The sequence below is a fragment of the Saccopteryx bilineata genome, chromosome 8, assembly GCF_036850765.1.
Source record: "Saccopteryx bilineata isolate mSacBil1 chromosome 8, mSacBil1_pri_phased_curated, whole genome shotgun sequence".
In the NCBI taxonomy this organism is placed as follows: domain Eukaryota; kingdom Metazoa; phylum Chordata; class Mammalia; order Chiroptera; family Emballonuridae; genus Saccopteryx; species Saccopteryx bilineata.
The window spans coordinates 57,269,196-57,292,004 of record NC_089497.1 but is presented as its reverse complement, the minus strand read 5'-3'; the positions used below and the strand labels follow the sequence as shown (position 1 = coordinate 57,292,004).

Sequence of the window (22,809 nt, the reverse complement as noted above, 5' to 3'; positions counted from 1 at the left end):
TCTCCTCCCTCTTCTCCACCTTCACTTCCTTTTTCTCTACCTCTTCCTCTCTGTCTTCCTCCCTCCATTTCTTTTTCTCTCTCCTCTCCTTCCCTCTTTCCTCTTCTTTCCTTCCCTATTTCGTCTTCTCTCTCTTCCTGTCTCCCTTCCTCTCTCTCTTCCTCTCTAAAATCAATCAATAAATAAATTTTTAAAAAATAAAAAGGAATCTCTGTCCGGTTGGCTCAGTGGTAGAGCATCAGCCCAGCGTGTGGGAGTCCTGGGTTTGATTCCTGGCCAGGGCACACAGGAGAAACACCCATCTGTTTCTCCACCTTTTCCTCCTCTCCTTTCTTTCTCTCTCTTCCCTTCCCACAGCCAAGGCTCCATTGGAGAACATTGACCCGGGCACTGAGGATGGCTTCATGGCCTCCGCCTCAGGTACTAGAATGGCTCCAGTTGCAGTGAAGTAACGCCCCAGATGGGCAGAGCATCGTCCGCTAGTTGGCGTGCCGTATGGATCCTGGTCAAACACATTTGGGAGTTTGTCCCTCTGCCTCTCTAATTCTCACTTTAGAAAAAAATACAAAAATTTAAAAAATAAAATAAGATTTTTTACTTGGCCAAAAACACTATTACCAAGGTCAAAATACAACTAGCAGAGAAACATTCGTAAACAAAGGGCTGATATTCCAAGTATATAAAGAACTCTTATAAGTTAAAGAAATAGAGACTGAAAATTAATAGAAAAATGGACAAAAGATATGAATATACAATTCACAGAAAAATAAGATAGAAAAACAGAAACTAATGAGATTAGTTACTTACAGAGGGAGGGGGTGGAAAGGATGGGAAATTGGGAATGACGTAGAAGGGAAGGGATAGAGGTGTGACATTTTTCCACATATACCTTTTTGTATAATTTTGACTTTTAGAACTATGTTACAAGTTTATATATTCAAAAAAAGGAAAATAAGAGAAGATGAGGGAAATACAAACAATAACTAAATTAATCTAACTAGATTTTAAATCTAGTTAGATTAAAGCCTAATATATAGACAAACAATAACTGCACTAAGGAGGGGAAGGGAAAAGGATCTTAATCCCAATAATCCTGAACTACAGGCTAAATACAAAATGATCTGTAAACAAATATTGAACTCTAGAACATTTGTTTTTCAGAGTGGTATGAGCCAACAGTTGTGAAAATAATGTGTATTTCAAAGTTGAGCAAATTAATATATTGACAGTAATGAGAGCCAGGTTTCTTACTGTTAGAGAAGTGATTTTAGAAATATGGAAAGAGGAGAGGATAGAATTAATTCTAATGATTGGATTGGAATTAAGAGATATGAATATAAACCTATGCATCTTAATATGGATAGACATAGAAATAGAGATGTGTATATACATATCTGTATGTTTCCTTGCACTGTCCCCTAAAAATAATGACTGTTCAGTAAACAATAATATCTAGTGCCTAGATCTTGACTTCCATGTATCATTCTCCATTAAAAAAAAAAAAAAAAAAAACTCCTTGAAGAAACGGCTGTTTCCAGGCCTGACACCAGTAAAGTATAAGATGAGCCTAAAACATATTCTTGCTAGAAAAATAAGGAAGTGCCTTAAAAAGGATGAGGAGCCCTGACTAGTTTGTTAAGTGGTAGAGTGTCAACCCAACATGTGGATGTCCTGAGTTTGATTCCCAGTGAGGGCACAGAGGAGAAGCAGATGGTTGCTTCTCCTACTCCTCTCTCTCTCTCTCTCTCTCTCTCTCATCTACATATCTAATCTAGCTATCTAGTTCTTCCTCCCACAGCCATGGCTCGATTCATTTGAGCACATCATCCCTGGGCACTGAGGATGGCTCCATGGAACCTCCACCTCAGGTGTTAAAAACAGCTCAGTTGCAAGTATGGCCCCAGATGGGCAGAGCATCTGCCCCAGATGGGGGTTGCTGGGTGGATCCCAGTTAGGGCACATGTGGAAGTCTATCTTGATGTCCCTTCCTCTCACTTGGAAAAGAAGAACAAACAAGTAAATGATGAGGATGTGGCAAAATGATACAGAAGCCAACCTGTGGGGTCCCTCAGAGGCCACATCTGGATAATTTGAATGTTAAAATAGATAATATCAACTAATTACAACATAGAGAGAGTCCATACACAAATGGATAGAAGTGAAAGCTTTGCCTTACATTAGAATGCCTACTAACAAAGGTAGAAGGAATGATGAAATGAGGAAATCTCTCATGATAATCAGCGTGGTAATTATTGTTTCAAGCCAGAATCATCAGTGTAGGTTAAATTGAGTGAATAATTAACATCTGATGAGAAACAGGATATTTACATAGTTTCAGTATACCTTCCCCCAAAATATGTGTCAATTAAAAAGGGGAAAATAGTGATCTTATAGTGGAGACAAAACCTTGAATGAGTGATCAAAATTAGCAACCCTAGTAGTGGGTCAAATAGATCTCATAAGAAGGATAAGTCACTTCTGTGGTATTCCTACCAGAAATGTGCAACCTGCCATTTTAAAGGAAATCGGGCAAACCCAAACTGAGGCATTCTGTGGGGGAAAAAAATGTTCTGTAATTCTTCAAAAATATCAAAATCATAAAAGACGAAAACTAAAAACCTTGACAGATTGACAGAGACTGAAGAGATAGTACCACTAAATATAATATGTGATCCTGGATTGGATCCTGGACCAAGTACATTGGATAGGCAAATGAAATTATACTATAGTTATTTAAGAGATATCATTGTTCATACAAAATAGGGGGTAAAGATGTATGTTTGCATTTGGCACTCAAACTTCGTACATATAGAAGGGGTAAAATAAAATGAATATGATTTAATATTAATGTTTTAGGTGTAAAGCTTTTTTAAATTTCTAAGCAATCCATAAAAGATTAATATCTGATATAAATAGATGATGGGCACATGTATTAATTTTTTTACTTTTGTATAGTTTTGAAATACTTATATTAAATTTTTTATTTTAAATACTCCTTCTAAAGGAAAATTATCATTCACTGAAGTGGACATAAGCTCTTAAAAGATTACAAAATGCAGGGGTATTGCCTGATTTAAAATATGTTCAAAAAATCTGATAAATTATAAGTACTACCTTATTAAACGTGGAAATATTCATCTTGAGTAAAAACCTAAATGAACTTTGAAGTGAATTTAAGCATGTCAGAAAAGTTTCTTAAATTTGAATTTCTCAAATGTTAATTTGTGATGAAGTTTTTGGTAGTTCTCCAATAAAATGAAAAATTGTGTGTGTGTATGTGTGTGTGTGTGTGTGTGTATGTATATAGTAGTGAGGTTTTATAAAATTTATTCCATTTTAAAAGTTCTCTTTTATGCTATGCTTTTTACCTTGTTATTGAGCATATATTCTTTATCAGATGATGGTTATAGCAAGATAGTAGTTTAGGATTTTTTTAATGCTCTTCCTTAGTAAAAGATAGGAACTTCATACTAGTTGCCATTTTGTGAGATTGTTGGTCTATCAATAGCTAAAAATAAGGGAACTATATATGCATCCCTTTTTAAATGTAATATTTGAGGATGGAAAATTAATTCATAGTTATTATTTATTGTTTTTATTTCACTTTCCTTCTGAAACTTGCTAACAGAAATGATAAGTTTGGCCCTGACGGGTTTGCTCAGTGGATAGAGCACTGGCTCCGCATATGGTCCTCCCAGGTTTGATTCCTGGTCAGGGCACACAGGAGAAGTGACCATCTGCTTCTCTCCTCCTCCTTCTCCCCCTTCTCTCTTTTCCTCTCTTTGCAGCCAGTGGCTCGGCTGGCCCAACCATCAACCTCAAGTGCTGAGGATAGTTTTGTTGATTCAAGCATCTGCTCCAGACAGGAGTTACCAGGTGGATCCTGGTTGGGGCACATGAGGAAGTCTGTCTCACTATCTTTTCTCCTCTTGCTTAAAATTTTTTAAAAAAGAAATAACAAGTTTGCTCAAAGTGAACAGAATCCAAACATATCATAATTCAGATTTTGTACTTGTAGGAAATGTACCTTTGATATAATTGAACATATTTGGTTCACTTGTTTTTCTTCTTTATTCCCTCTATTTTAGGGCAAACATTGTATCCTCGATGTGTCTGGAAATGCCATAAAGAGATTACAGATTGCACAACTTTACCCAATCTCCATTTTTATTAAACCCAAATCTGTGGAAAATATCATGTAAGTATAAATAAGACACAGACTCTAAGTAGAGATTCTGTCTATCACCTATTAGATTAGGTTTAATTTACTTAACCTCCCTGCATCTCAGATTCTTTATCTGTAAAGTGGAAAAATTAATAGTATACCCACCTCTTAGGGTTGTTGTGAGTATTAAGTAAGTACTTAGTGATATTAGCTATCATCACACCAACATTAATATACTTAAAAATAAGATAACATGTATTAGAATTTTAAATACTCACGTTTGGCTTATACGTACTGAATGGAGTAGTACAGCTCTGAGTTACCATTAAGAGAATAAAATTATGTATAATGACTTACCTATTAGAAGACAATAAACAGAATTATATAAAAACTAAAAGAAGAGAGAAAAGAGCAAATAAAAACAGAACAGGTTGGACAGAGAGAATACAGATAGTAATATGGTATAAATGAACCCAAGTATTTCATCAATTAAATAATAGACTAAATCATCCAATTAAAAAACAAAAGTTATCTGAAAGGATGAAGAAAAAACAATTATATGTTGCTTTTGTAGGAGACAGAAAACTTCCCTTCTACTCTTCTAGGTTTTCAGCTAGCTTCATAAGGAAATGGCAGAACCAAAGAAATGCTTATACCTGAGCATTTTAATACTAGGTTTGACAAAAAAAGTCATGGGAAAATGTGGTAAGACCATAGGATATGAGCAAAGAGTAGCAAACTAGGGTAAACTTAGCAGGCCTGTTGTTCATTCAGCTTTCTCTCAGCATCCCTCCATCTTTGGAGATAGGTTGCTCCTTTTCTCCAGGTTAGGGAGGTCTTTTACATGAGGATTTTATGACCTACATTGGTGGTAGGTCAGAGTTCTTCCTGAACCTGCCATTTTTCAAATTCCTTTATCTTAAAATATTCAGTATGCCAAAGTACCATATTTAGAGATGGTGTGTTATGAAGCCTCTCAACTCTAGGTTACTGTCACACACTTTAAATATTGGGCTATGGAAAGGCCAAACGTAAGAGAATAGAAAAAAGATATACTATGCAAAAGTTAATCAAAAGTAAGTGGGTTTATATTACTATCAAAGTATAATTTAAGATAAGAAGTACTAACAGAAATAGAAAAGAGACATTACATAAAAATAAAAGTTTTACCCTATCAGGAAGATATATTTAGACATTTGTTTGCTTTAAATAGCACAGTTTCAAAATACATAAAGTACAAATTTATACCTGTACAAGAGAAAAAAATAATTCCAACACATACTGGGAGGACTTAACATATCAGTCAGGAAGTAATAGAATAAGAAAGCAAACAAAACATTAGTAAGGATATAGAACTTTAAGACTTTATAACTTTAACTAACACATGTAGAATACTAAACTCGACACATTTAAAATTTACATATTTCCTTATTTTTTGCTCCATAAGGCACACTTCCCCCCCCCCCAAAAGTGGAGGGGAAAATGCCCGTGTGTCTTATGGAGGAAAAAATACGATGTTTTATTAAATATTTTAACACACCATTTAGTTCAGAATATTTTTTTTCTTATTTTTCTCCTTAAAACTTTAGGTGTGTCTTATGTTCAGGTGTGTCTTATGGAGTGAAAAATACATTATTTGGTAAAGCAGTTACCAAAACTAATCATATGCTAAGCTACAGAATTCAAATGATTGAAAACAAATATTCTCTGACCATGATGAAATTAAAATAGAAATTAATAATGAAAAGAACAGCCTGACCAGGTGGTGGCGCAGTGAATAGAGTGTCAGACTGGGATGCAGAGGACTCAGGTTATAGACCCCAAGGTCGCCAGCTTGAGCACAGGCTCATCTGGTTTGAGGAAAAGGCTCACCAGCTTGGATCCAAGGTTGCTGGCTCGAGCAAGGAATTACTTGGTCTGCTGAAGGCCCACGGTCAAGGCACATATGAGAAAGCAATCCATGAACAACTAAGGAGTCCCAACGAAAAACTGATGATTGATGCTTCTCATCTCTCTCCATTCCTGTCTGTCTGTCCCTATCTATCCCTCTCTCTGACTCTCTCTCTGTCTCTGTAAAAAATAAAATAAAATAATTATAATAATAAAAAGAACACTAGAAAATCCCTATGTATTTGGAAATTAAGCATTATACTTCTGAATGGGTCAAAGAGGTAATCACCCTAAATAAATGTTTTGAACTAAATGGTAATGAAATTGTCAAGTAAATAAATTTGGAGGATTTTGAAGCCTTGGTGATAGAAAATCTACAGCCTTAAATATTAGAAAAGAATGTTGGAAGTTAAATATTAGGAAATAAATGTTGAAATTCTACAATTTTGAGAAATTAGAGAAAGACCAGTTAATTAAACTCAAGGTAGAAATTAAAGATCTAGAAAACAAAATTTTTGTAGAGAGCATCAACAAAATCAAAATCTTCTCTTTGAAAATGCTATAAAATGTTAATAAGAAAGATCAAGAAAATAAAGAAGCTATAAATAATATTAGGAATTAAAATGGAATATCACTACACATCCAGTAGACATTTAGAAGGTTAGCATAGGTCCATAATGGTGAACCTTTTTATAAAAACTGCCCACTTTTGCAGTGCTGGTCAACCTGGTGCCTCCCGCCCACTAGTGGGCATTCTAGCTTTCATGGTGGGTGGTAGCAGAGCAACCAAACAGTACCACAATTGCCCCACCGTGAAAGCTGGAACGCCCACTATTGGGCAGGAGGGACCAGGTTGACCAGCACTGCAAGAGTGGGCAGTTTTTATAAAAAGGTTCGCCTTTTTATAAAGGCATAGCCAGTTGGCTCAGTGGTACAGTGTTGATCCAACATGTGGATGTCCCAGGTTTGATTCTCAGGGCACACAGGAGAAGCAACCATCTGCTCCACCCGCCACCTTCTCTCTCTCTTCCTCTCTCTCTCCCTTGCCTTCTCCCTCCCCCCACTCCATCTCTCTCCTCCCACAGCCAGGGGCCAATTAGTTTGAGCATATCACCCTAGGCACTGAGGATGGCTCTGTGGAACCTCCACCTCAAGTGCTAAAAATAGCTCAGTTGCAAGCATGGCCTCAGATGGGCAAAGCAACGGCCCCAGATGGAGGTTGCCAGGTGGATCCCAGTCAGGCATATATGGAAGTCTATCTTCCCTCTTTTCATTTGGAAAAGAAGGAAAAAATTTTTAAAAATGGTTAGCATAAGCAAAGACTTGCACACTTCACAAAAGCAGTTATCCAAATAGTAAATATGAGTTAATTATGGAAATGCAAGTTAAAACCACAATGTTGGCCCTGACTGGTTGGCTCAGTGGTAGAGCATCAGCCTGGCGTGCAGGAGTCCTGGGTTCGATTCCCGGCCAGAGCACACAGGAGAAGCGCCCATCTGCTTCTCCACCTCTCCCCCTCTCCTTCCTCTCTGTCTTTCTCTCTGTCTTCCCCTCCTGTAGCCGAGGCTCCATTGGAGCAAAGTTGGCCTGGGTGCTGAGGATGGCTCCATGGCCTCTACCTCAGGCACTAGAATGGCCCTGGTTGCAATAGAGCAATGCCCCAGATGGGCAGAGCATCGCCCCCTGGTGGGAATGCCGGGTGGATCCCAGTCGGGCACATGCGGGAGTCTGTCTGACTGCCTCCCCATTTCCAACTTCAGAAAAATACAAAAAGAAAAAAAAAACCCACAATGTCACTGAGGCACAGAAGATGGCAACAGAGTAGGCGGATGTTACAACGCCCACCTCCCAGAACCAAAATGAATTACAACTTAACTTGGGAACAATCATCTTGAAAAACCAACTTTGGACTAAACTAAGAGGAATCTATAACCAAAGATCACCAAAGAAACCACACTGAGACTGGTAGGAAGGACAGAGATGGGGGAAAGGCTGCCCCGCTCCCAGGAGCAAGCGGTGGCCCGAAGGGACTCTCATGGCATGGTGGGTTGCCTGGAGAGTTGTATCTCCTCACCCCAGGACTGGAGCCCCAGCCTAGAGCCCCAGGGACTAGAAGAGGTGTACGGACAGTATTTAGCTGAGAGAAGAGCCAGCTTACTGTTTGCGAGAGGGAGACAGAACTCTCAGGCCCAGACTCCATCGTAAAGGAACTACACAATAAACCTTGTTCACAGCCACTTACCTGGGGCTCCAGGAGTGAGGAGCGCTAAGAGGACTGGAGTTATGAGAGGAGAGTGTAATCTTGGAGGCAGAGGGAGAAACAGTGGGAGAAAGCCACCCTAACCCCTGTGCTGCTGAGTCACTCTCCAAATCTAAAGTGGCCATTTTTTCTGGGAGCAGCAACACCAGTAAAGAGAAGCAATTGCCCTGCCCACCAGAGGCTCTTCTACTCCAGTCAGAGCAAAGAGTAGCTTAGAAGCAGGGGGCGCATCAGGAACACAGGTTTTGAGTGCTGAGGTTTGGGCTACACTGCCCCCCATGCTGCTGAGTACTCCCTGAAGGGCAGGCAGGCCCAGCTGCAAAGGCAGTGGCCACACACTTGCAGCAGCAGGGGCGGTGCCCAGTGAGGTGGCCCATTCAGTGGACTACGTACGTGCCCAGCGGTGCCCATGCTCAAATGCCTGAGGAGGCAGCAGCAGCAGGCCAGCAGACAGACCACACCTCAGAAATACAGAGGCCACACCCACTGGCCAAGGGTAGATAAAAGCCAGCCTAGGATTGCAGCTGATATTTACAATGGCACCTGGGCCCAGCAGAGGCAGCCATAAATTCTGGATCGTCAATAGCTCCAAGAAGGTTGCTAAAAGCCAGTAATAGGCAGTGACCCCCACTGGTCTGCACCAGGTTCTGGCCAGGGAGGTCCTGGGCTGGCACGTCCATCAGCCAGATACGGAGAGCATCAACTCAGGGCCTAACAACCCTAGTTAGAGTGGTATCTTAAGGAAGGGCTCCTCAGACCTGACCCACCTAAGGCATAGAAAATGCCGACGCAAATAGCAAAAAGAGCAGTAGCAGCAGACAAGTAGCCCACAGCAGATTACAAACAACAGCTGAGGCCAACCCAAGAAGATCTAGAAACCACACAACTAAAAGCTGGACGCAGATAACACCATCCCTATACCCAACTAGCTACACAAACAGAACACCCCAAGGAGCAGTCTATATACAGACAAAATGAGAAGACAGAGAAATGCAATCCAAATGAATCAACAAGAGTAATCCCCAGAAAAAGAACTGAATGAGATGGAAATAACCAAGATACCAGATTCAGAGTTTAAAATAATGATTGTTAAGATGCTCAAGGATCTTAGAGCAACAATGGACAGACATAATGAGCACCTAAATAAAGAGATAGCAAGCATCAAAAAGGACAATGACATCATAAAAAAGAATCAGACAGAAATGACAAATACAATATCAGAAGTGAAGACTACACTATAAGGAATTAAAAAGCACACTGGATGAAGCAGAGGATCGAATCAGCGATTAAGAGGACAAGATAAACAAAAGCACAGAAGCAAAAAAGCAAAAGGAAAAGGGGATCAAAAAGTCTGAGGAAACTTGCTCTGTGACAACATGAAGGGAAACACATCCCATCCGCATCATAGGGTCTCCTGAAGGAGAAGAGAAAGAACCAGGGATAGAGAACCTGATTGAAGAAATTATAGCTGAAAATTTTCCTAAATTGATGAAGGAAAAAGTCACACAAGTTCAAGAAGCACAGAAAGCCCCATTAAAGAGGAACCCAAGGAGACCTACATCAAGATTCATTATAATTAAAATACCAAAGTTAAGAGATAAAGACAGAATACTAAAAGCTGCGAGAGAGAAGCAGTCAGTCAATCACCTACAAAGGAGCCCCCATAAGGATGATATCTGACTTTTCAACAGAAACACTTGAGGCCAGAGGGAATGGCAAGAAATATTCAAAGTAATGCAAAACAAAAGCCTATAACCAAGACTTCTTTATCCAGTGTGGCTATCATTTAAAATTGAAGGAGAAATAAAAAGCTTCCCAGACAAAAGAAAACTCAAGGAATTCATTACAACCAAACCAACACTGCAAGAAATGTTAAGGGGCCTGTTGTAAACAGAACAAAGGGGGGGGGTCTCAAAAAAGAGGAATATAGATTTAAAGAGTAAAATGGCAATAAACAACTACATATCAATAATAACCTTAAACGTAAATGGATTAAATGCTCCAATCAAATGACATAGGGTAGCTGCGTGGATAAGAAAAACAGGACCCGTACATATGCTGTCTACAAGAGACCCACCTGAAAACAAAAGATACACATAGACTGAAAATGAAGGGATGGAAAAAATATTTCATGCAAATGGAAATGAAAAAAAAACTGAGGTAACAATACTTACACCTGACAAAATAGACTTAAAACAAAGGTTGTAGTAAGAGATAAAGAAGGTCACTGCATAATGATAAAGGGATCAATCAACAGGAATATATAACCATTATAAATATTTATGCACCTAACATAGGAGCACCTAAATATATATTTTTTTATAAATAAATTTTTATTAATTTTAATGGGGTGACATCAATAAATCAGGATACATATATTCAAAGAAAACATGTCCAGGTTATCTTGTCATTCATTTATGTTGCATACCCATCACCCAAAGTCAGATTGTCCTCTGTCACCTTCTATCTAGTTTTCTTTGTGCCTCTCCCCCTCCCCCTCTCCCTCCTTCCCTCCCCCCCTCCGTAACCACTACACTCTTGTCCATGTCTCTTAGTCTCGTTTTTATGTTCCACCAATGTATAGAATCATGCAGTTCTGGTTTTTTCTGATTTACTTATTTCACTCTATATAATGTTATCAAGATCCCACCACTTTGTTGTAAATGATCTGATGTCATCATTTCTTATGACTGAGTAGTATTCCATAGTGTATATGTGCCACATCTTCTTTATCCAGTCTTCTATTTTTTTTTTTACAGTGATTAAAGCCTTTAAGCAAACTCTTGGCCAATACAGCAAGAATCCATAAAAGAGTAGTGTCCTTAACATGTTCACCAAGTCCAAGTTGGCACCAACACCCTTTTAAATCCCTGCAAATGCAACCCAACCCCAGTTCAGTCCATTAGGAGCTATCACAAGGAGCAGGAGTCCAGGAAAAGTCCACATCCAGGAAAAGTCCGCATGGCACTGGAATTGTTGTCACAATTCTATACTTTGCAGCTCATGTCCAAGTCCCAATGACCACTGCTTCTAGCTGGTAATGATTCAGGTAGACTGGAGAAGCCATCTGCAGCATGTGTGGAGATGGAGCTTCTGTTCTCCTCTGCCTGGAGAGATGAGACCAGGGTGCTTTTCCCTGGAGCTCTGCGACTGTGGCATGGTAAAGAGAACCTTGGGATACACTAAGCTGGGTGGCAAAGGTAGATTCATAATAGAAGTTGGCAAAAGGGGGAAAGAGAGCTCTAAATTAGGAGTAGGTCCCAGCCTGAAATATGAGTGGGGCATTGAGGTAGGAGGAATAAAGGAAACACTATATATTAAAGCAGCAGAAAATAGGACTATCAACACCCACAACAGAGAACTTCGAGGGAAGAATAAAAAACCTGACTATTCAGGCAAGACATAGTTAAGTGGAATGTGCAAATGAGATCAGTTTACCTGCTTCTTGGAATAAATACCCTAGGCTCGTCCACAGTGTCGTAGATGGGGCCAACAGCCCTGGGCACCTTCAGCCTTCAGTGGCAAACCCCAGCATTCTGGGCAAGGTTAGGTCATAGGTGGCTGGAGCAGAACTGGAAGAGTCTGAACCCTCTCTTAGAGGAGCGAGGGGGAAGCCTGCCTTCCAGTGTCCCTTTTTCCTCACAGCAAAGGCATGTCAAGACTGCGGTCTTAGGGAGAACTGCTGATGAACTATTTCAGCAGGCTTTAGCCCAATGACCTTCCTATTCACTATTGAAGCAGGACCCAGATGGAATCCTATGAGACACCTTTGGGGCGTTGGAGCCTTTAAGGGTGTCTCCTAGAAGCTGGTAGTTCACCTGATCCCTGTTGGGCTTTTTCTGCCTCTTGGTACCTTAAAAGTCATGCTCAGAAGATCTCACTGAGGGGTTTGAGGATCCCCATCCGCCTATATAAACCTTTTCCGTATATCTGGAGCTATTTGGAAAGAGACAAAACAGTGTTACTAGCTGGATCAAATAAAAGAAGGTAGAAGTTTGCAGGAGAAAAAGATTTGGTGTCTCCTGTTTATCAGCATTCAAAAGAAATTTTAAAATTTTTAAGTAAAAAGCATGATATGGTAGACCTGTAGGAGTTCCAGGATATGACTCCCCCCCTTTTAAATTTTTTTAAATTGACCTTAAAATATTTGCTGGGTACACTTTAATAATTCCTTGACTTTGAAGATTGTAAGAAATACCCATAATTTGAAAGGTTTGACAATACAGTAAATGCTTTTGCTACATATGCAGGAGCATTGTCAGTTTAACCAGTTTAGGAAATACAATAATAGAAAAATGCATACAGACAATGAGCTATAACATGCTTAGCAGCCTGTCCTGTTCTGACAGAGGTTACTATAAATCCAGAATAGGTGTCAACTGTAACGTGGACATAGGACTGTTTGCCAAATGAAGGTATATGAGTAACCTCCATTTGCCAAAGTTGTCCTGGTAGGGGTCCTTGAGGGTTAACTCCAAATGAAGGGACAGATTATAGTATAGGACCCCTTGGACAGGATTTACCAATCTGCTGGGCAGCTTCCCGAGAAAGTTGAAACTGTTTACACAGGGCTGCAGCGTTCTGGTGATGAATAGTATGAGACTGATTTGCTCGATCTGTCATAGTTGCTCCAAATAATTTTCTTTTGGGTAGCTTGATAAACAAGGGCATTCCCTTGTGCTAAAGCTCCAGGGAGCATGGAGTGAGCTCGAGTATGTCCTATAAAACATGGAGCTCTATGTTGACATACAAATCTTTGAAGAAGGAGGAACTGCTGAAATAGTTCATCAGCAGTTCTCCCTAAGACCGCAGTCTTTATAGTGGAAACAACCATAAGTAAATATTTGCTATCTATATATAGATTAAAGGAGGAATATGGCAAATGCTAAAAAGCCATGATAATGGCATATAATTCTAGTCTTTGAGCTGATTTTAAGTTGATTGTTTCAGTATAAAGTTGTCCATTGATTTGCAAAAGCGATTTGCCATTTAGTGGAAGTTTCCCAGAGCCATTGTTGTTGATCCTTTGAAAAAAGGAACAACAATAATTTTGAGGCTCAAAACCTATAAGCTATAAGGGTCGCCTATGCCCCTTGATAATCCAGGAGGCGACAAGATCAAAATATGGAAGTGTATTCCATGGGCTATTAGTTCAGTGTGCCCAAGCTGTAGCTGCTCTTGTACCAATTGAGCAGCTGCCCTAAGTTTCTCCTGAGGAAGGGGCCATTGGTCTACCCATACAGGATTATCTGATTTCCAAGTAATTGAGTCTGCACAATGCATTATTGGGGTAGCAGGAGCTACCAAGACCCCTATGCTAAATTTTGATATCCTAATCCACACCTTCTGGTATTGGGTGCCACTTCTATGGGGGTGAGAATTCCTCGCTGTTCTTTCCCTAGTCCCTTAGTGGGCAAATATCCCCGATCAAGCATCTGAGTACTGACTAAACCATTAGGACTGACAAGCAGTGCTCCCATATTTTTAAAAACATCTCTACCCCACAAATTAACTGGCCATCCAGGGAGCACATAAGGCAGGGGTCTCAAACTCGCAGCCCACGGGCCACATGTGGCCCGCCGAACAATTTTGTGCGGCCCGCAGACTAATCCACGAACTACAGTTTCTGGTCGTTTTGTGACACTGAAAAGTGTTGCATAACAGTTGCCTTTTGTAGACCTAGTGCGGCCCGCCGAACGGCTGTGATCTTGCTCTGCGGCCCACATGCTGAGTTGAGTTTGAGACCCCTGACATAAGGCTTTAAAAATCCAGAATGACCTTCTTTATCTTCCCAATGTAAAAAAAAACTAAAACTTTGCCTGACCTATGGTGGCACAGTGGATGAGGCGTCGACCTGGAATGCTGAGGTTGCCGGTTTGAAACCCTGGACTTGCCCGGTCAGGCACATATGGGAGTTGAAGCTTCCTGCTCCTCCCTCCCTTCTCTCTCTCTCTCTCTCTCTCTCTCTCTCTCTCTCTCTCTCCCTCCTTCCCCCCCTAAAATGAATAAATAAATAAAAATTAAAAAAAAAAACCCAGAACTTTGTTGAGATTTACTCTGCCCTATACCTTGTAATTCTGTGGCTGCTGCATGAGTGGGCCAGGAAGGAGGCCAGTGTAACTTAACAATAACAGACGCATCAGCTCCAGTATCTAAAAGTCCTTTAAATTTTAGCCAAATCACCAATTTTCTTGGAGCCCCTTTTGCAGGATGTGGCCTGAGAAGCAGAATTAGCATCCTTATACTATTCTTCTAACTGCCTGAATTAGCCGTGAGACAAATTCTTTTTTTTTTTATTAATTTTAATAGGGTGACATTGATAAATCAGGGTACATATGTTCAGAGAAAACATCACTGGTGAATATTAACAAACATTAAAATATATATATATATATCTAATGCCAGTTCTTTTCAAACTTTTCCAAAAAATTGAAGAAGAGTGAACACTTCCTTTGTCATTATTACCCTGATACAAAGACACTATAAGAAAAGCAAACTACAGACCAAAATAACGTAATGCAAAGATCTTCAACATGATACTAACAACCTGATTCAACAGTATATTAAGATTATACACCATGACCTAGTAGGATATATTCCTGGAGTGATTCAACATACAATAATCAACATAATAAACCACATCAATAAAATGAAGGGGAAAATTCACACGATCCTCTCAGCCAATGCATGTATAGTATTTGACAGTATTCAACACCCTTGCATGATAAAAAATACTCAATGAAATAGGAAGAGAAGGAAACTACCTCAGTATAAAAGCCATGTATGAAAAACCCACAGGAGACATTATACCCAGTGGTAAAAGAGTAAAAGCTTTTTCTCTAAGATCAGGAACAAGGCAAGGCCACCTGCTTTCACCATTTCTGTTTAACATAGTACTGGAAGTTCTGGCCAGGTTAAAGAAAAATACTGTCCCAGTTAAAAAATAAACATACTTAGACTGGAAAGAAAGAAAATTATCTGTTTATAGATGATAGGGTCTTATCTATAGAAAACTTTAAAGATGCCATGTAACAGGTGTTAGAACTAATCATTTCAACAAAATAGGAACACCAAAAAATCAGCTGCATTTTTATACATGGAAAATTAATTATCTGAAAATGAAATTACAAAACAATTGCATTTACAGTGGCATCAGAAAGAATGAAATGCTGGGAAAACTGGATATCCACATGCAAAAGAATGAAATTCCACCCTAACCTAAGCCATATACAAAAACTAATTCATAATGGGTCAAGGACCTAAATGTGAGACAATAAAACTCTTAGAAAAACACAGGGCAAATGCTTCACAATGGATTTGGCAATGATCTCGTGATTACGACTTCAAAGGCACAGGTTACAAAAGAAAAAATATTAGACTTAGAAATATTTTAAATTTTTTTCTATATCAAAAGACAACATAAAGGCCCTGGCCAGTTGGCTCAGTGGTAGAGCATCGGCCTGGCATGCAGGGGACCCGGGTTCGATTCCCGGCCAGGGCACATAGGAGAAGCGCCCATTTGCTTCTCCACCCCCCCTCCTTCCTCTCTGTCTCTCTCTTCCCCTCCCGCAGCCAAGGCTCCATTGGAGCAAAGATGGCCCGGGCGCTGGGGATGGCTCCTTGGCCTCTGCCCCAGGCGCTAGAGTGGCTCTGGTTGCGGCAGAGCGATGCCCTGGAGGGGCAGAGCATCGTCCCCTGGTGGGCGTGCCGGGTGGATCCCGGTCCGGCACATGCGGGAGTCTGTCTGACTGTCTCTCCCTGTTTCCAGCTTCAGAAAAATAAAAAAAAAATAATAAAAATAAATTTAAAAAAAGGACAACATAGAAAGTAAAAAGGCAGCCCATGGAATAGGAGAAAATATTTGCAGATCATATATCTATCTGACAGAGGATTAATATCTAGAATATATAGAGAGAACTAAAAGTCAACAGGAAAACAGTCTAATTCATAAATGGGCAAAGTGCTTGAATATCCAAAGATACACAAGTGAACAAGAGCAGATGAAAAGATGTTTATCATCACTATTCATTAGGAAAATGCAAATCAAAACTACAATGAAATACACCTCACATCCACTAGGATGGCTACTATAAAAAAAATAAAAATGCTGGCAAGGATGTGGGAAAATTGGAACTTCTGTGCATTGTTGGTAGGAATGTAAAATGGTACAGCCACTACAGAAATAGTATGGCAGTCCTCAGAAACTGAAAAATGAATTGCCACATGATCCAGCAGTTCTACTTCTGGGCATATACACACAAGAATTGCAAACGGTCTTGAAAAGATATTTGTACATCCATGTTCATAGTAGCATTATTCACAATAGCTGTAACGTGGAAGAAACCCAGGTGTACATCAGCGGATGACTGGATAAGCAAATGCAGTATATACATACAAAGGAAGGAAGTTCTTCAGTGTGATACAACATGGATGAACCTGTGGACATTATGCATACTGAAATAAGCCAGTCACAAAAAGACAAATGCCGTATAATTCCACTTACATGAGGTACTTAGGGTAGTCAAAATCCTAGAGACAGGAGGTAGAATGGTGGTTGCCAGGGACTGGGGGGGAGGCAAGAATAAAGGGTTTTTTTAAATTTTTGATTGATTGATATTTTTTAGAGAGAGAAACACCAATTTACTGTTGCACTGTTTTTTGCACTCATTGGTTGATTCTTATAGGTACCCTGACCAGTGAGCAAACCCATAACCTTGGCATGTTGGGACAATGCTCTCACCAACAGAGCTACCCCAGCCACAGGTGTTGTTCTTTGATTTTACAAGATGAAAATAATTAGAGGGATGGATGGTGGTGATGGTTGCACAACATCATGATGGAAAGTACCAGTGCCGCTAAACTGTACATGTAAAAATGGTTAAAATGGTAACCTTTTTTTTTTCTGAAGTGAGAAGCAGGCAGAGAGACAGACTCCCACATGTGCCTGACCGGGATCCACCTGGCATGAATACCATGGGGTGATGCTCTGCCCATCTGGGGTGTTGCTCTGTTGCAACAGAGCCATTCTAGCACCTGAGGCGGAGGCCATGGAGCCATCCTCAGCGCCCGGGCCAACTTTGCTTTAGTGGAGCCTTGGCTGCAGGAGGGGAAGAGAGAGACAGAGAGAAAGTAGAGAGGGAGAGATGGAAAAGCAGACGGACACTTCTCCTGTGTGCCCTGGCCAGGAATTGAACCCAGGACTTCCACATGTCAGGCCAGTGCTCTACTGCTGAACTAGCCAGCTAGGGCCAAAATGGTAACTTTTATGTTATGTATATTCTACCACAATTTTTAACTTAATTTTTTTAAATTACTGTAGTGTAATTTAAAATTACCACATTAACAGATTGTAGAAATAAAAGCATATGCTCTTTTTAATAAATACAGAAAAAGCATTTGATAAAACATCTATTCATGACAAAAACACTTTGAAAAATGAATAGAAAGGAATTTTTTTAATCTCATGAAGGTCATCTGCAAAATATGAGAGCAAATGTCCTACTTAATGGTGAAATATTGAAAGCTTTCCCTCTTAAGTTGTTCCCATCATCCAGCTGCAACAATAATTATCAACTATGATCTGGCTTATTTCACTGCCCCCTAGCTCCTTACTCCTCCACTCCAGATTGTTTTGAAACAAGACCCAGTCTGCATATAATTTCTTCTATATATTTCAATATATATTTGAAAGATAGGAATTTCTTATTGAAAAACATCACTATGGGCCCTGGCCGTTTGGCTCAGTGGTAGAGCATCGGCCTGGCATGTGGATGTTCCTGGGTTTGATTTTCAGTCAAGGCACACAGGAGAAGTGCCCATCTGCTTCTCCACCCTTCCCCATCTCCGTTCTCTTCTGTTTCTCTCTTCCCCTCCCGCAGCCAAGGTTCCATTGGAGCAGAGTTGGCCCCTTGCACTGAGGATGGCTCCATGGCCTCTGCCTCAGGCGCTAGAATAGCTCCAGATGTGACAGAGCAATGCCCCAGACGGGCAGAGCATCACCCCCTAGTGGAGGCCGGGTGGATCCCAGTTGGGTGCATGCGGGTATCTATCTCTCTGCCTCTCCACTTCTCACTTCAGAAAAATACAAAAAAAAAAAAATCAGTATGTCTTACTTAACAATTTAAATACCATCAGTTTTATAAGTTTTGTGTATGTTTTTCAATTTGTTTGAATCAAGTTCCAAATTGCCATGAACAGACCTTATTTAGAACTTGATTCAAGCATAATTCATAGTGTTGTCTAATGTTTTTGTCCCCTGTATTATCTATGAATTGGTAGGTAGGTCTGTAAGTCATATTTTGATGTGAAGTTTTTATCAAAGTCAGGACTGTCAAATTAATCTTAGTTTTTTTGGCTGCCCTGAGCCAATGTAAAGATGTATTGAAACCCTTCAGTCATTCTAAGTATAAAGCTACATGTTCAGTGACTAAAGCTAATGTTTAACGACATTCATAGTCTCAATAGAGATCAACTTTTCATGATTTTATGTTTTTATGTCTTCTCTCCTTTGTCATCTTTTTTTGAAAAGTATTATAATGTATGCCTGACTAGTGGTGGCACAGTGTATAGAGCATCGACCTGGGACGCTAAGGACCCAGATTCAAGGCCCCAGGGTCACGGGCTTGAACACAGGCTTATCCAGCCAGCTTGAGTGCAGGCTCACCAGTTTGAGTGTGCGGTCACTGGTGTGAGTGTGGGGTCATCTGCATGATCCCCAGGTTGCTGCTGTTGTCTTAAGCCCAAAGGTTGCTGGCTTGAGCAAGGGGTCATTGGCTCAGCTTGAGCCCCAGACAAGGCACATATGAGAAGCAATCACTGAACACCTAAAGTGATGCAACTATGTGTTGATGCTTCTCATCTCTCTCTCTCCCTTCCTGTCTCCATCAGGGGGGGAAAAATGTGTGTGTGTGTGTGTGTGTGTGTGTGTGTGTGTGTGTGTGTTTTCAAAAGTATTATAATGTAGTAATTACCAATTTCTAAATTTATTTGCATAGGGAAATGAATAAACGTCTAACAGAAGAACAAGCCAGAAAAACATTTGAGAGAGCCATGAAACTGGAACAAGAATTTACTGAGCATTTCACAGGTTGGCATCATAAATGGCAGTGCCCTTTATGGTAGAATTTTGCTTTGGAGCCACATGAAGTGACCCATTGAAGTGGATTTGAACTGTACCCACATCTACCAGTAGTAATTAATATCATTTTCAGAATAATATATCTAACTTAGGCAATGGGGATGAAGAATCTTGAAATTTAGTGTTTCTTGAGTTATTGATTAGGACAGCATGTAGAGGAATAATTCATATATGACCGGAGAAAATAGACCCAGACTTGAATTCTTCTATGAAATTGACTTTTTTCTTATTCTTCATAAATCTTGATCCATTTTAAGATTTATTTGTTTAGGCCCTGGCCAGTTGGTTAAGTGGTAGAGCATCAGCCCAGTGTGTGGATGTCACAAGCTTAATTCCCATTCTGGGCACATAGGAGAAGCAACCATCTGCTCCTCCACGCTTACCCCTCTCCCTTCTCTCCCCCGCCATCCTCAATCAAGCAGCCGTGGTTCAATTGGTTTGAGCAAATTGGCCTGGGTGCTAGGATGGCTCTGTGGAACTTCGACCTCAGGCGCTAAAAATAGCTCAGTTGCAAATATGGCCCCAGATAGGCAGAGCATTGGCCCCAGATGGGGGTTGCCAGGTGGATTCTGGTCAGGGTGCATGCAGAAGTCTGTCTCTCTATCTCCCCTCATCTCACTTGGAAAAGAAGAAAAAAGAAAAAAAATCAATGAAATTAGCAATTTTTACTAAGCAAACAGTGCATATACTGTATTTCTTCCTAGAAGGGTAACTATTTAAGACTTAGCTTCTGCTGTTTCACCAATAATTATAACAGTGAAGATAGAAAATTAATGGAGGTTTCTGATTTCATTACAGCTATTGTACAGGGTGATACGCTGGAAGATATTTACAACCAAGTGAAGCAGATCATAGAAGAACAGTCTGGTCCTTACATTTGGGTTCCAGCAAAAGAAAAGCTATGAGGACTGATGTTTCTCTGTTTCTCTTTTTCACAGTCTCATTTTCTTTAACATTTCTTTGCCCTTTGCTTTGGAGTCTTTAAGACTCTCATGTTGAATCTTATCCCACTCATCATGGTCTGCATTTGCACTTATTTTTGACATCTAGTGTCTCCTTCAAGTTGTAGCATCTGTATCATTTTATGTCACTATTGGTTTGTGGCCATTTTTCAGAACTGAAGATGGAATGGCCTGACCAGCTATTAAGGATTTGGGAAGATGGGGAAATTGTGGTAAAATTCCTTAATGTTTAAGGGAAAGTAACTTTAAAAGATTTTCAGAAAAGCTTTATATAAATTTTTTCAAATTTCAGTATAAATGAAACAAAAATGGTTTTAATCAATGACTTAGTTAACTTGGAGCCACAATGCACGCTAACTTGAATAGCATGGTTTGGCCAGTATTTTAGCTCTCAAGTCCTTTCCTCAATTGATTTCTGTTATAATAACAAATAGTTCATTATAGACAAGTAAGAAATACATGGTTTTTAATTTCAAAATTAATGTCTTGGTCAACTTTCATAATTTCACAAGGAATATTCATTTTTCATAAGCATTATTAAAGTCTTTTATTATTTGAGGGTGGTTTTTTTCCCAATACATCCACTAGGGATAACAGTGTTTAAATGTTTTTAACCTACTTGTGTAACACTATTATAGTGTCTTACAGAAGTTGTCTCTACACAATGAGCATCACATTTCTGAACTGAGGCCGTGTTTAGGTGATAGGGGAGCTCACCTTTTACACATAAGGTTGCAAAAATTTCATAGACTTAAGTACAGACAAAACAGACATAATAGTGGTAATCTAGTAATCGTGACAATGGAAAAGGAGTCCAACTGATAGTCTAAAACTTTACATGTATTCTTGGTCAGATTTTAATGAATATTTTACCCACAATAACAGCCTATTTTGTTATAAAATATATATATATAAATATATATATAAAACTTTAAACTCTGTAACTATGGGAATTATTTTCTTTACATAGTTGCACACACAAACATATATATTTAAAATATATTTTTTTTGTCACCTACTCTTAACTTTTTGTTTGATCTTTAAATTAAATATTAATTGATTAGACTTTATCTTCCTTAATCATGTGAACTAAAAATGGAGGTATGGTGGTTACAGAAAGAAATCTGTAGGGAAATTAGATTATAGGTATGGGCGTGTTCTCCTCTTTTCTATAAAAGTTTTCCAATGGTTCCTGGTTGGTATGTTTTTTGTTTTATTTTTGTTACTGTTGTTCTTGTCATTGGGTTTGAATTTGGCCCTCTGCCTCTCCTTCCAGTTGTCCTTTCATTCATAGGCAAACAGGCAGCCGCCTCGTGTGTGTTTTCCCCTGAGACTGCACACCTCTCATCTCACGGCTGCTCTGCAGTAGAGTTGCGCAAATCTTCATGGTGAGCAATTTCAAGAAATTTTAGTGAAAGGTAGTTACAATTTTAGAAATCACTTGCTCTGGTCTTTCATATTTAATAATATTGTTTAGCTTCCCACTGCTTTTTTTTTTTTGGCATTGTTTATTAAGTATGTGTTTTTGACAACCTCCCCATTACAGTTTCTTAAACAAATGAGTACTGGTTTGTAAAGAATTGTCAACATTATCCATTCCATTTATGAGAAAGAGGAGAACAGCTAATAAACTTTGTTGTAAAATTTATACCTTCAATGTGTCTTGAATTCTGAAAGAAGAAATTATTTTACAAGCTAACATTTTATTGGAACAGTTCGGTGCACCACATAATTTTTAAACTGAATTCAATAACTATTAGGTAAGTTAATGAAAATTTCTTGCATAGGTTTTGGAATTGAGTATGGTGACACATTGAAATATATGTTATAGCTGTTACACTAAATATAGTAGATTGGTGCCAAAGTAAACATACTAAAACTTATTGTCAAATGCCTCAAGAGCCCCAGAAATCACCTTACAACCAGACCCCAGCATAAGCCATTTTGTAGTATTTACTGGTCATATGTTGTAAATATCAGGTTATAAAATGATGCCATTTATGTGTTAAAATATATATTATATTGTTTTATAAATGTCCTTGTTAGGTCATTTTTTTTTGTAAGGAAATACAGTTGACTCTTGAACAACATGGGTTTCAACTGCACAGGTCCACTTATATGTAGGTTTGTTTGTGTTTTTTTCAGTAAATATACAGTCGGCCCTTCATATCCCCAGGTTTCCCATTCGAGAATTAAGCCAACCATGGATTGGGAATCCACAGATGAGGGGGGCGGATAGTGTGCATTGTTCTACGCCATTTATATAAAGGACCTGAGACTTGAAACTTGAGCATCCATAGATTTTAGTGTCTATGGGTGGTCCCCCGACTCCAGGGCACAGCTGTAGTTTTGAGGAATCAAAAGTTATATGCAGAGTTCTGACTGCACAGAGGTG

The 22,809-nt window shown here is 39.4% G+C and overlaps 1 protein-coding gene across 17 annotated transcripts in view; it reads left to right on the top strand.

Moving 5' to 3' along the window:
- The window catches only part of DLG1 (discs large MAGUK scaffold protein 1), a 304,845-nt gene extending 282,774 nt beyond the window's left edge, over positions 1-22,071 (top strand). For all 17 annotated transcript variants that reach the window (XM_066240954.1, XM_066240950.1, XM_066240949.1 and 14 more), the window contains 3 exons: positions 4,089-4,198; positions 19,310-19,401; positions 20,251-22,071. In XM_066240954.1, the coding sequence (XP_066097051.1) occupies positions 4,089-4,198; positions 19,310-19,401; positions 20,251-20,357 (309 nt within the window). In that variant the 3' untranslated portion in view covers positions 20,358-22,071. The remainder of the gene's footprint in view (positions 1-4,088; positions 4,199-19,309; positions 19,402-20,250) is intronic.
- Positions 22,072-22,809: the final 738 nt, after the last annotated feature.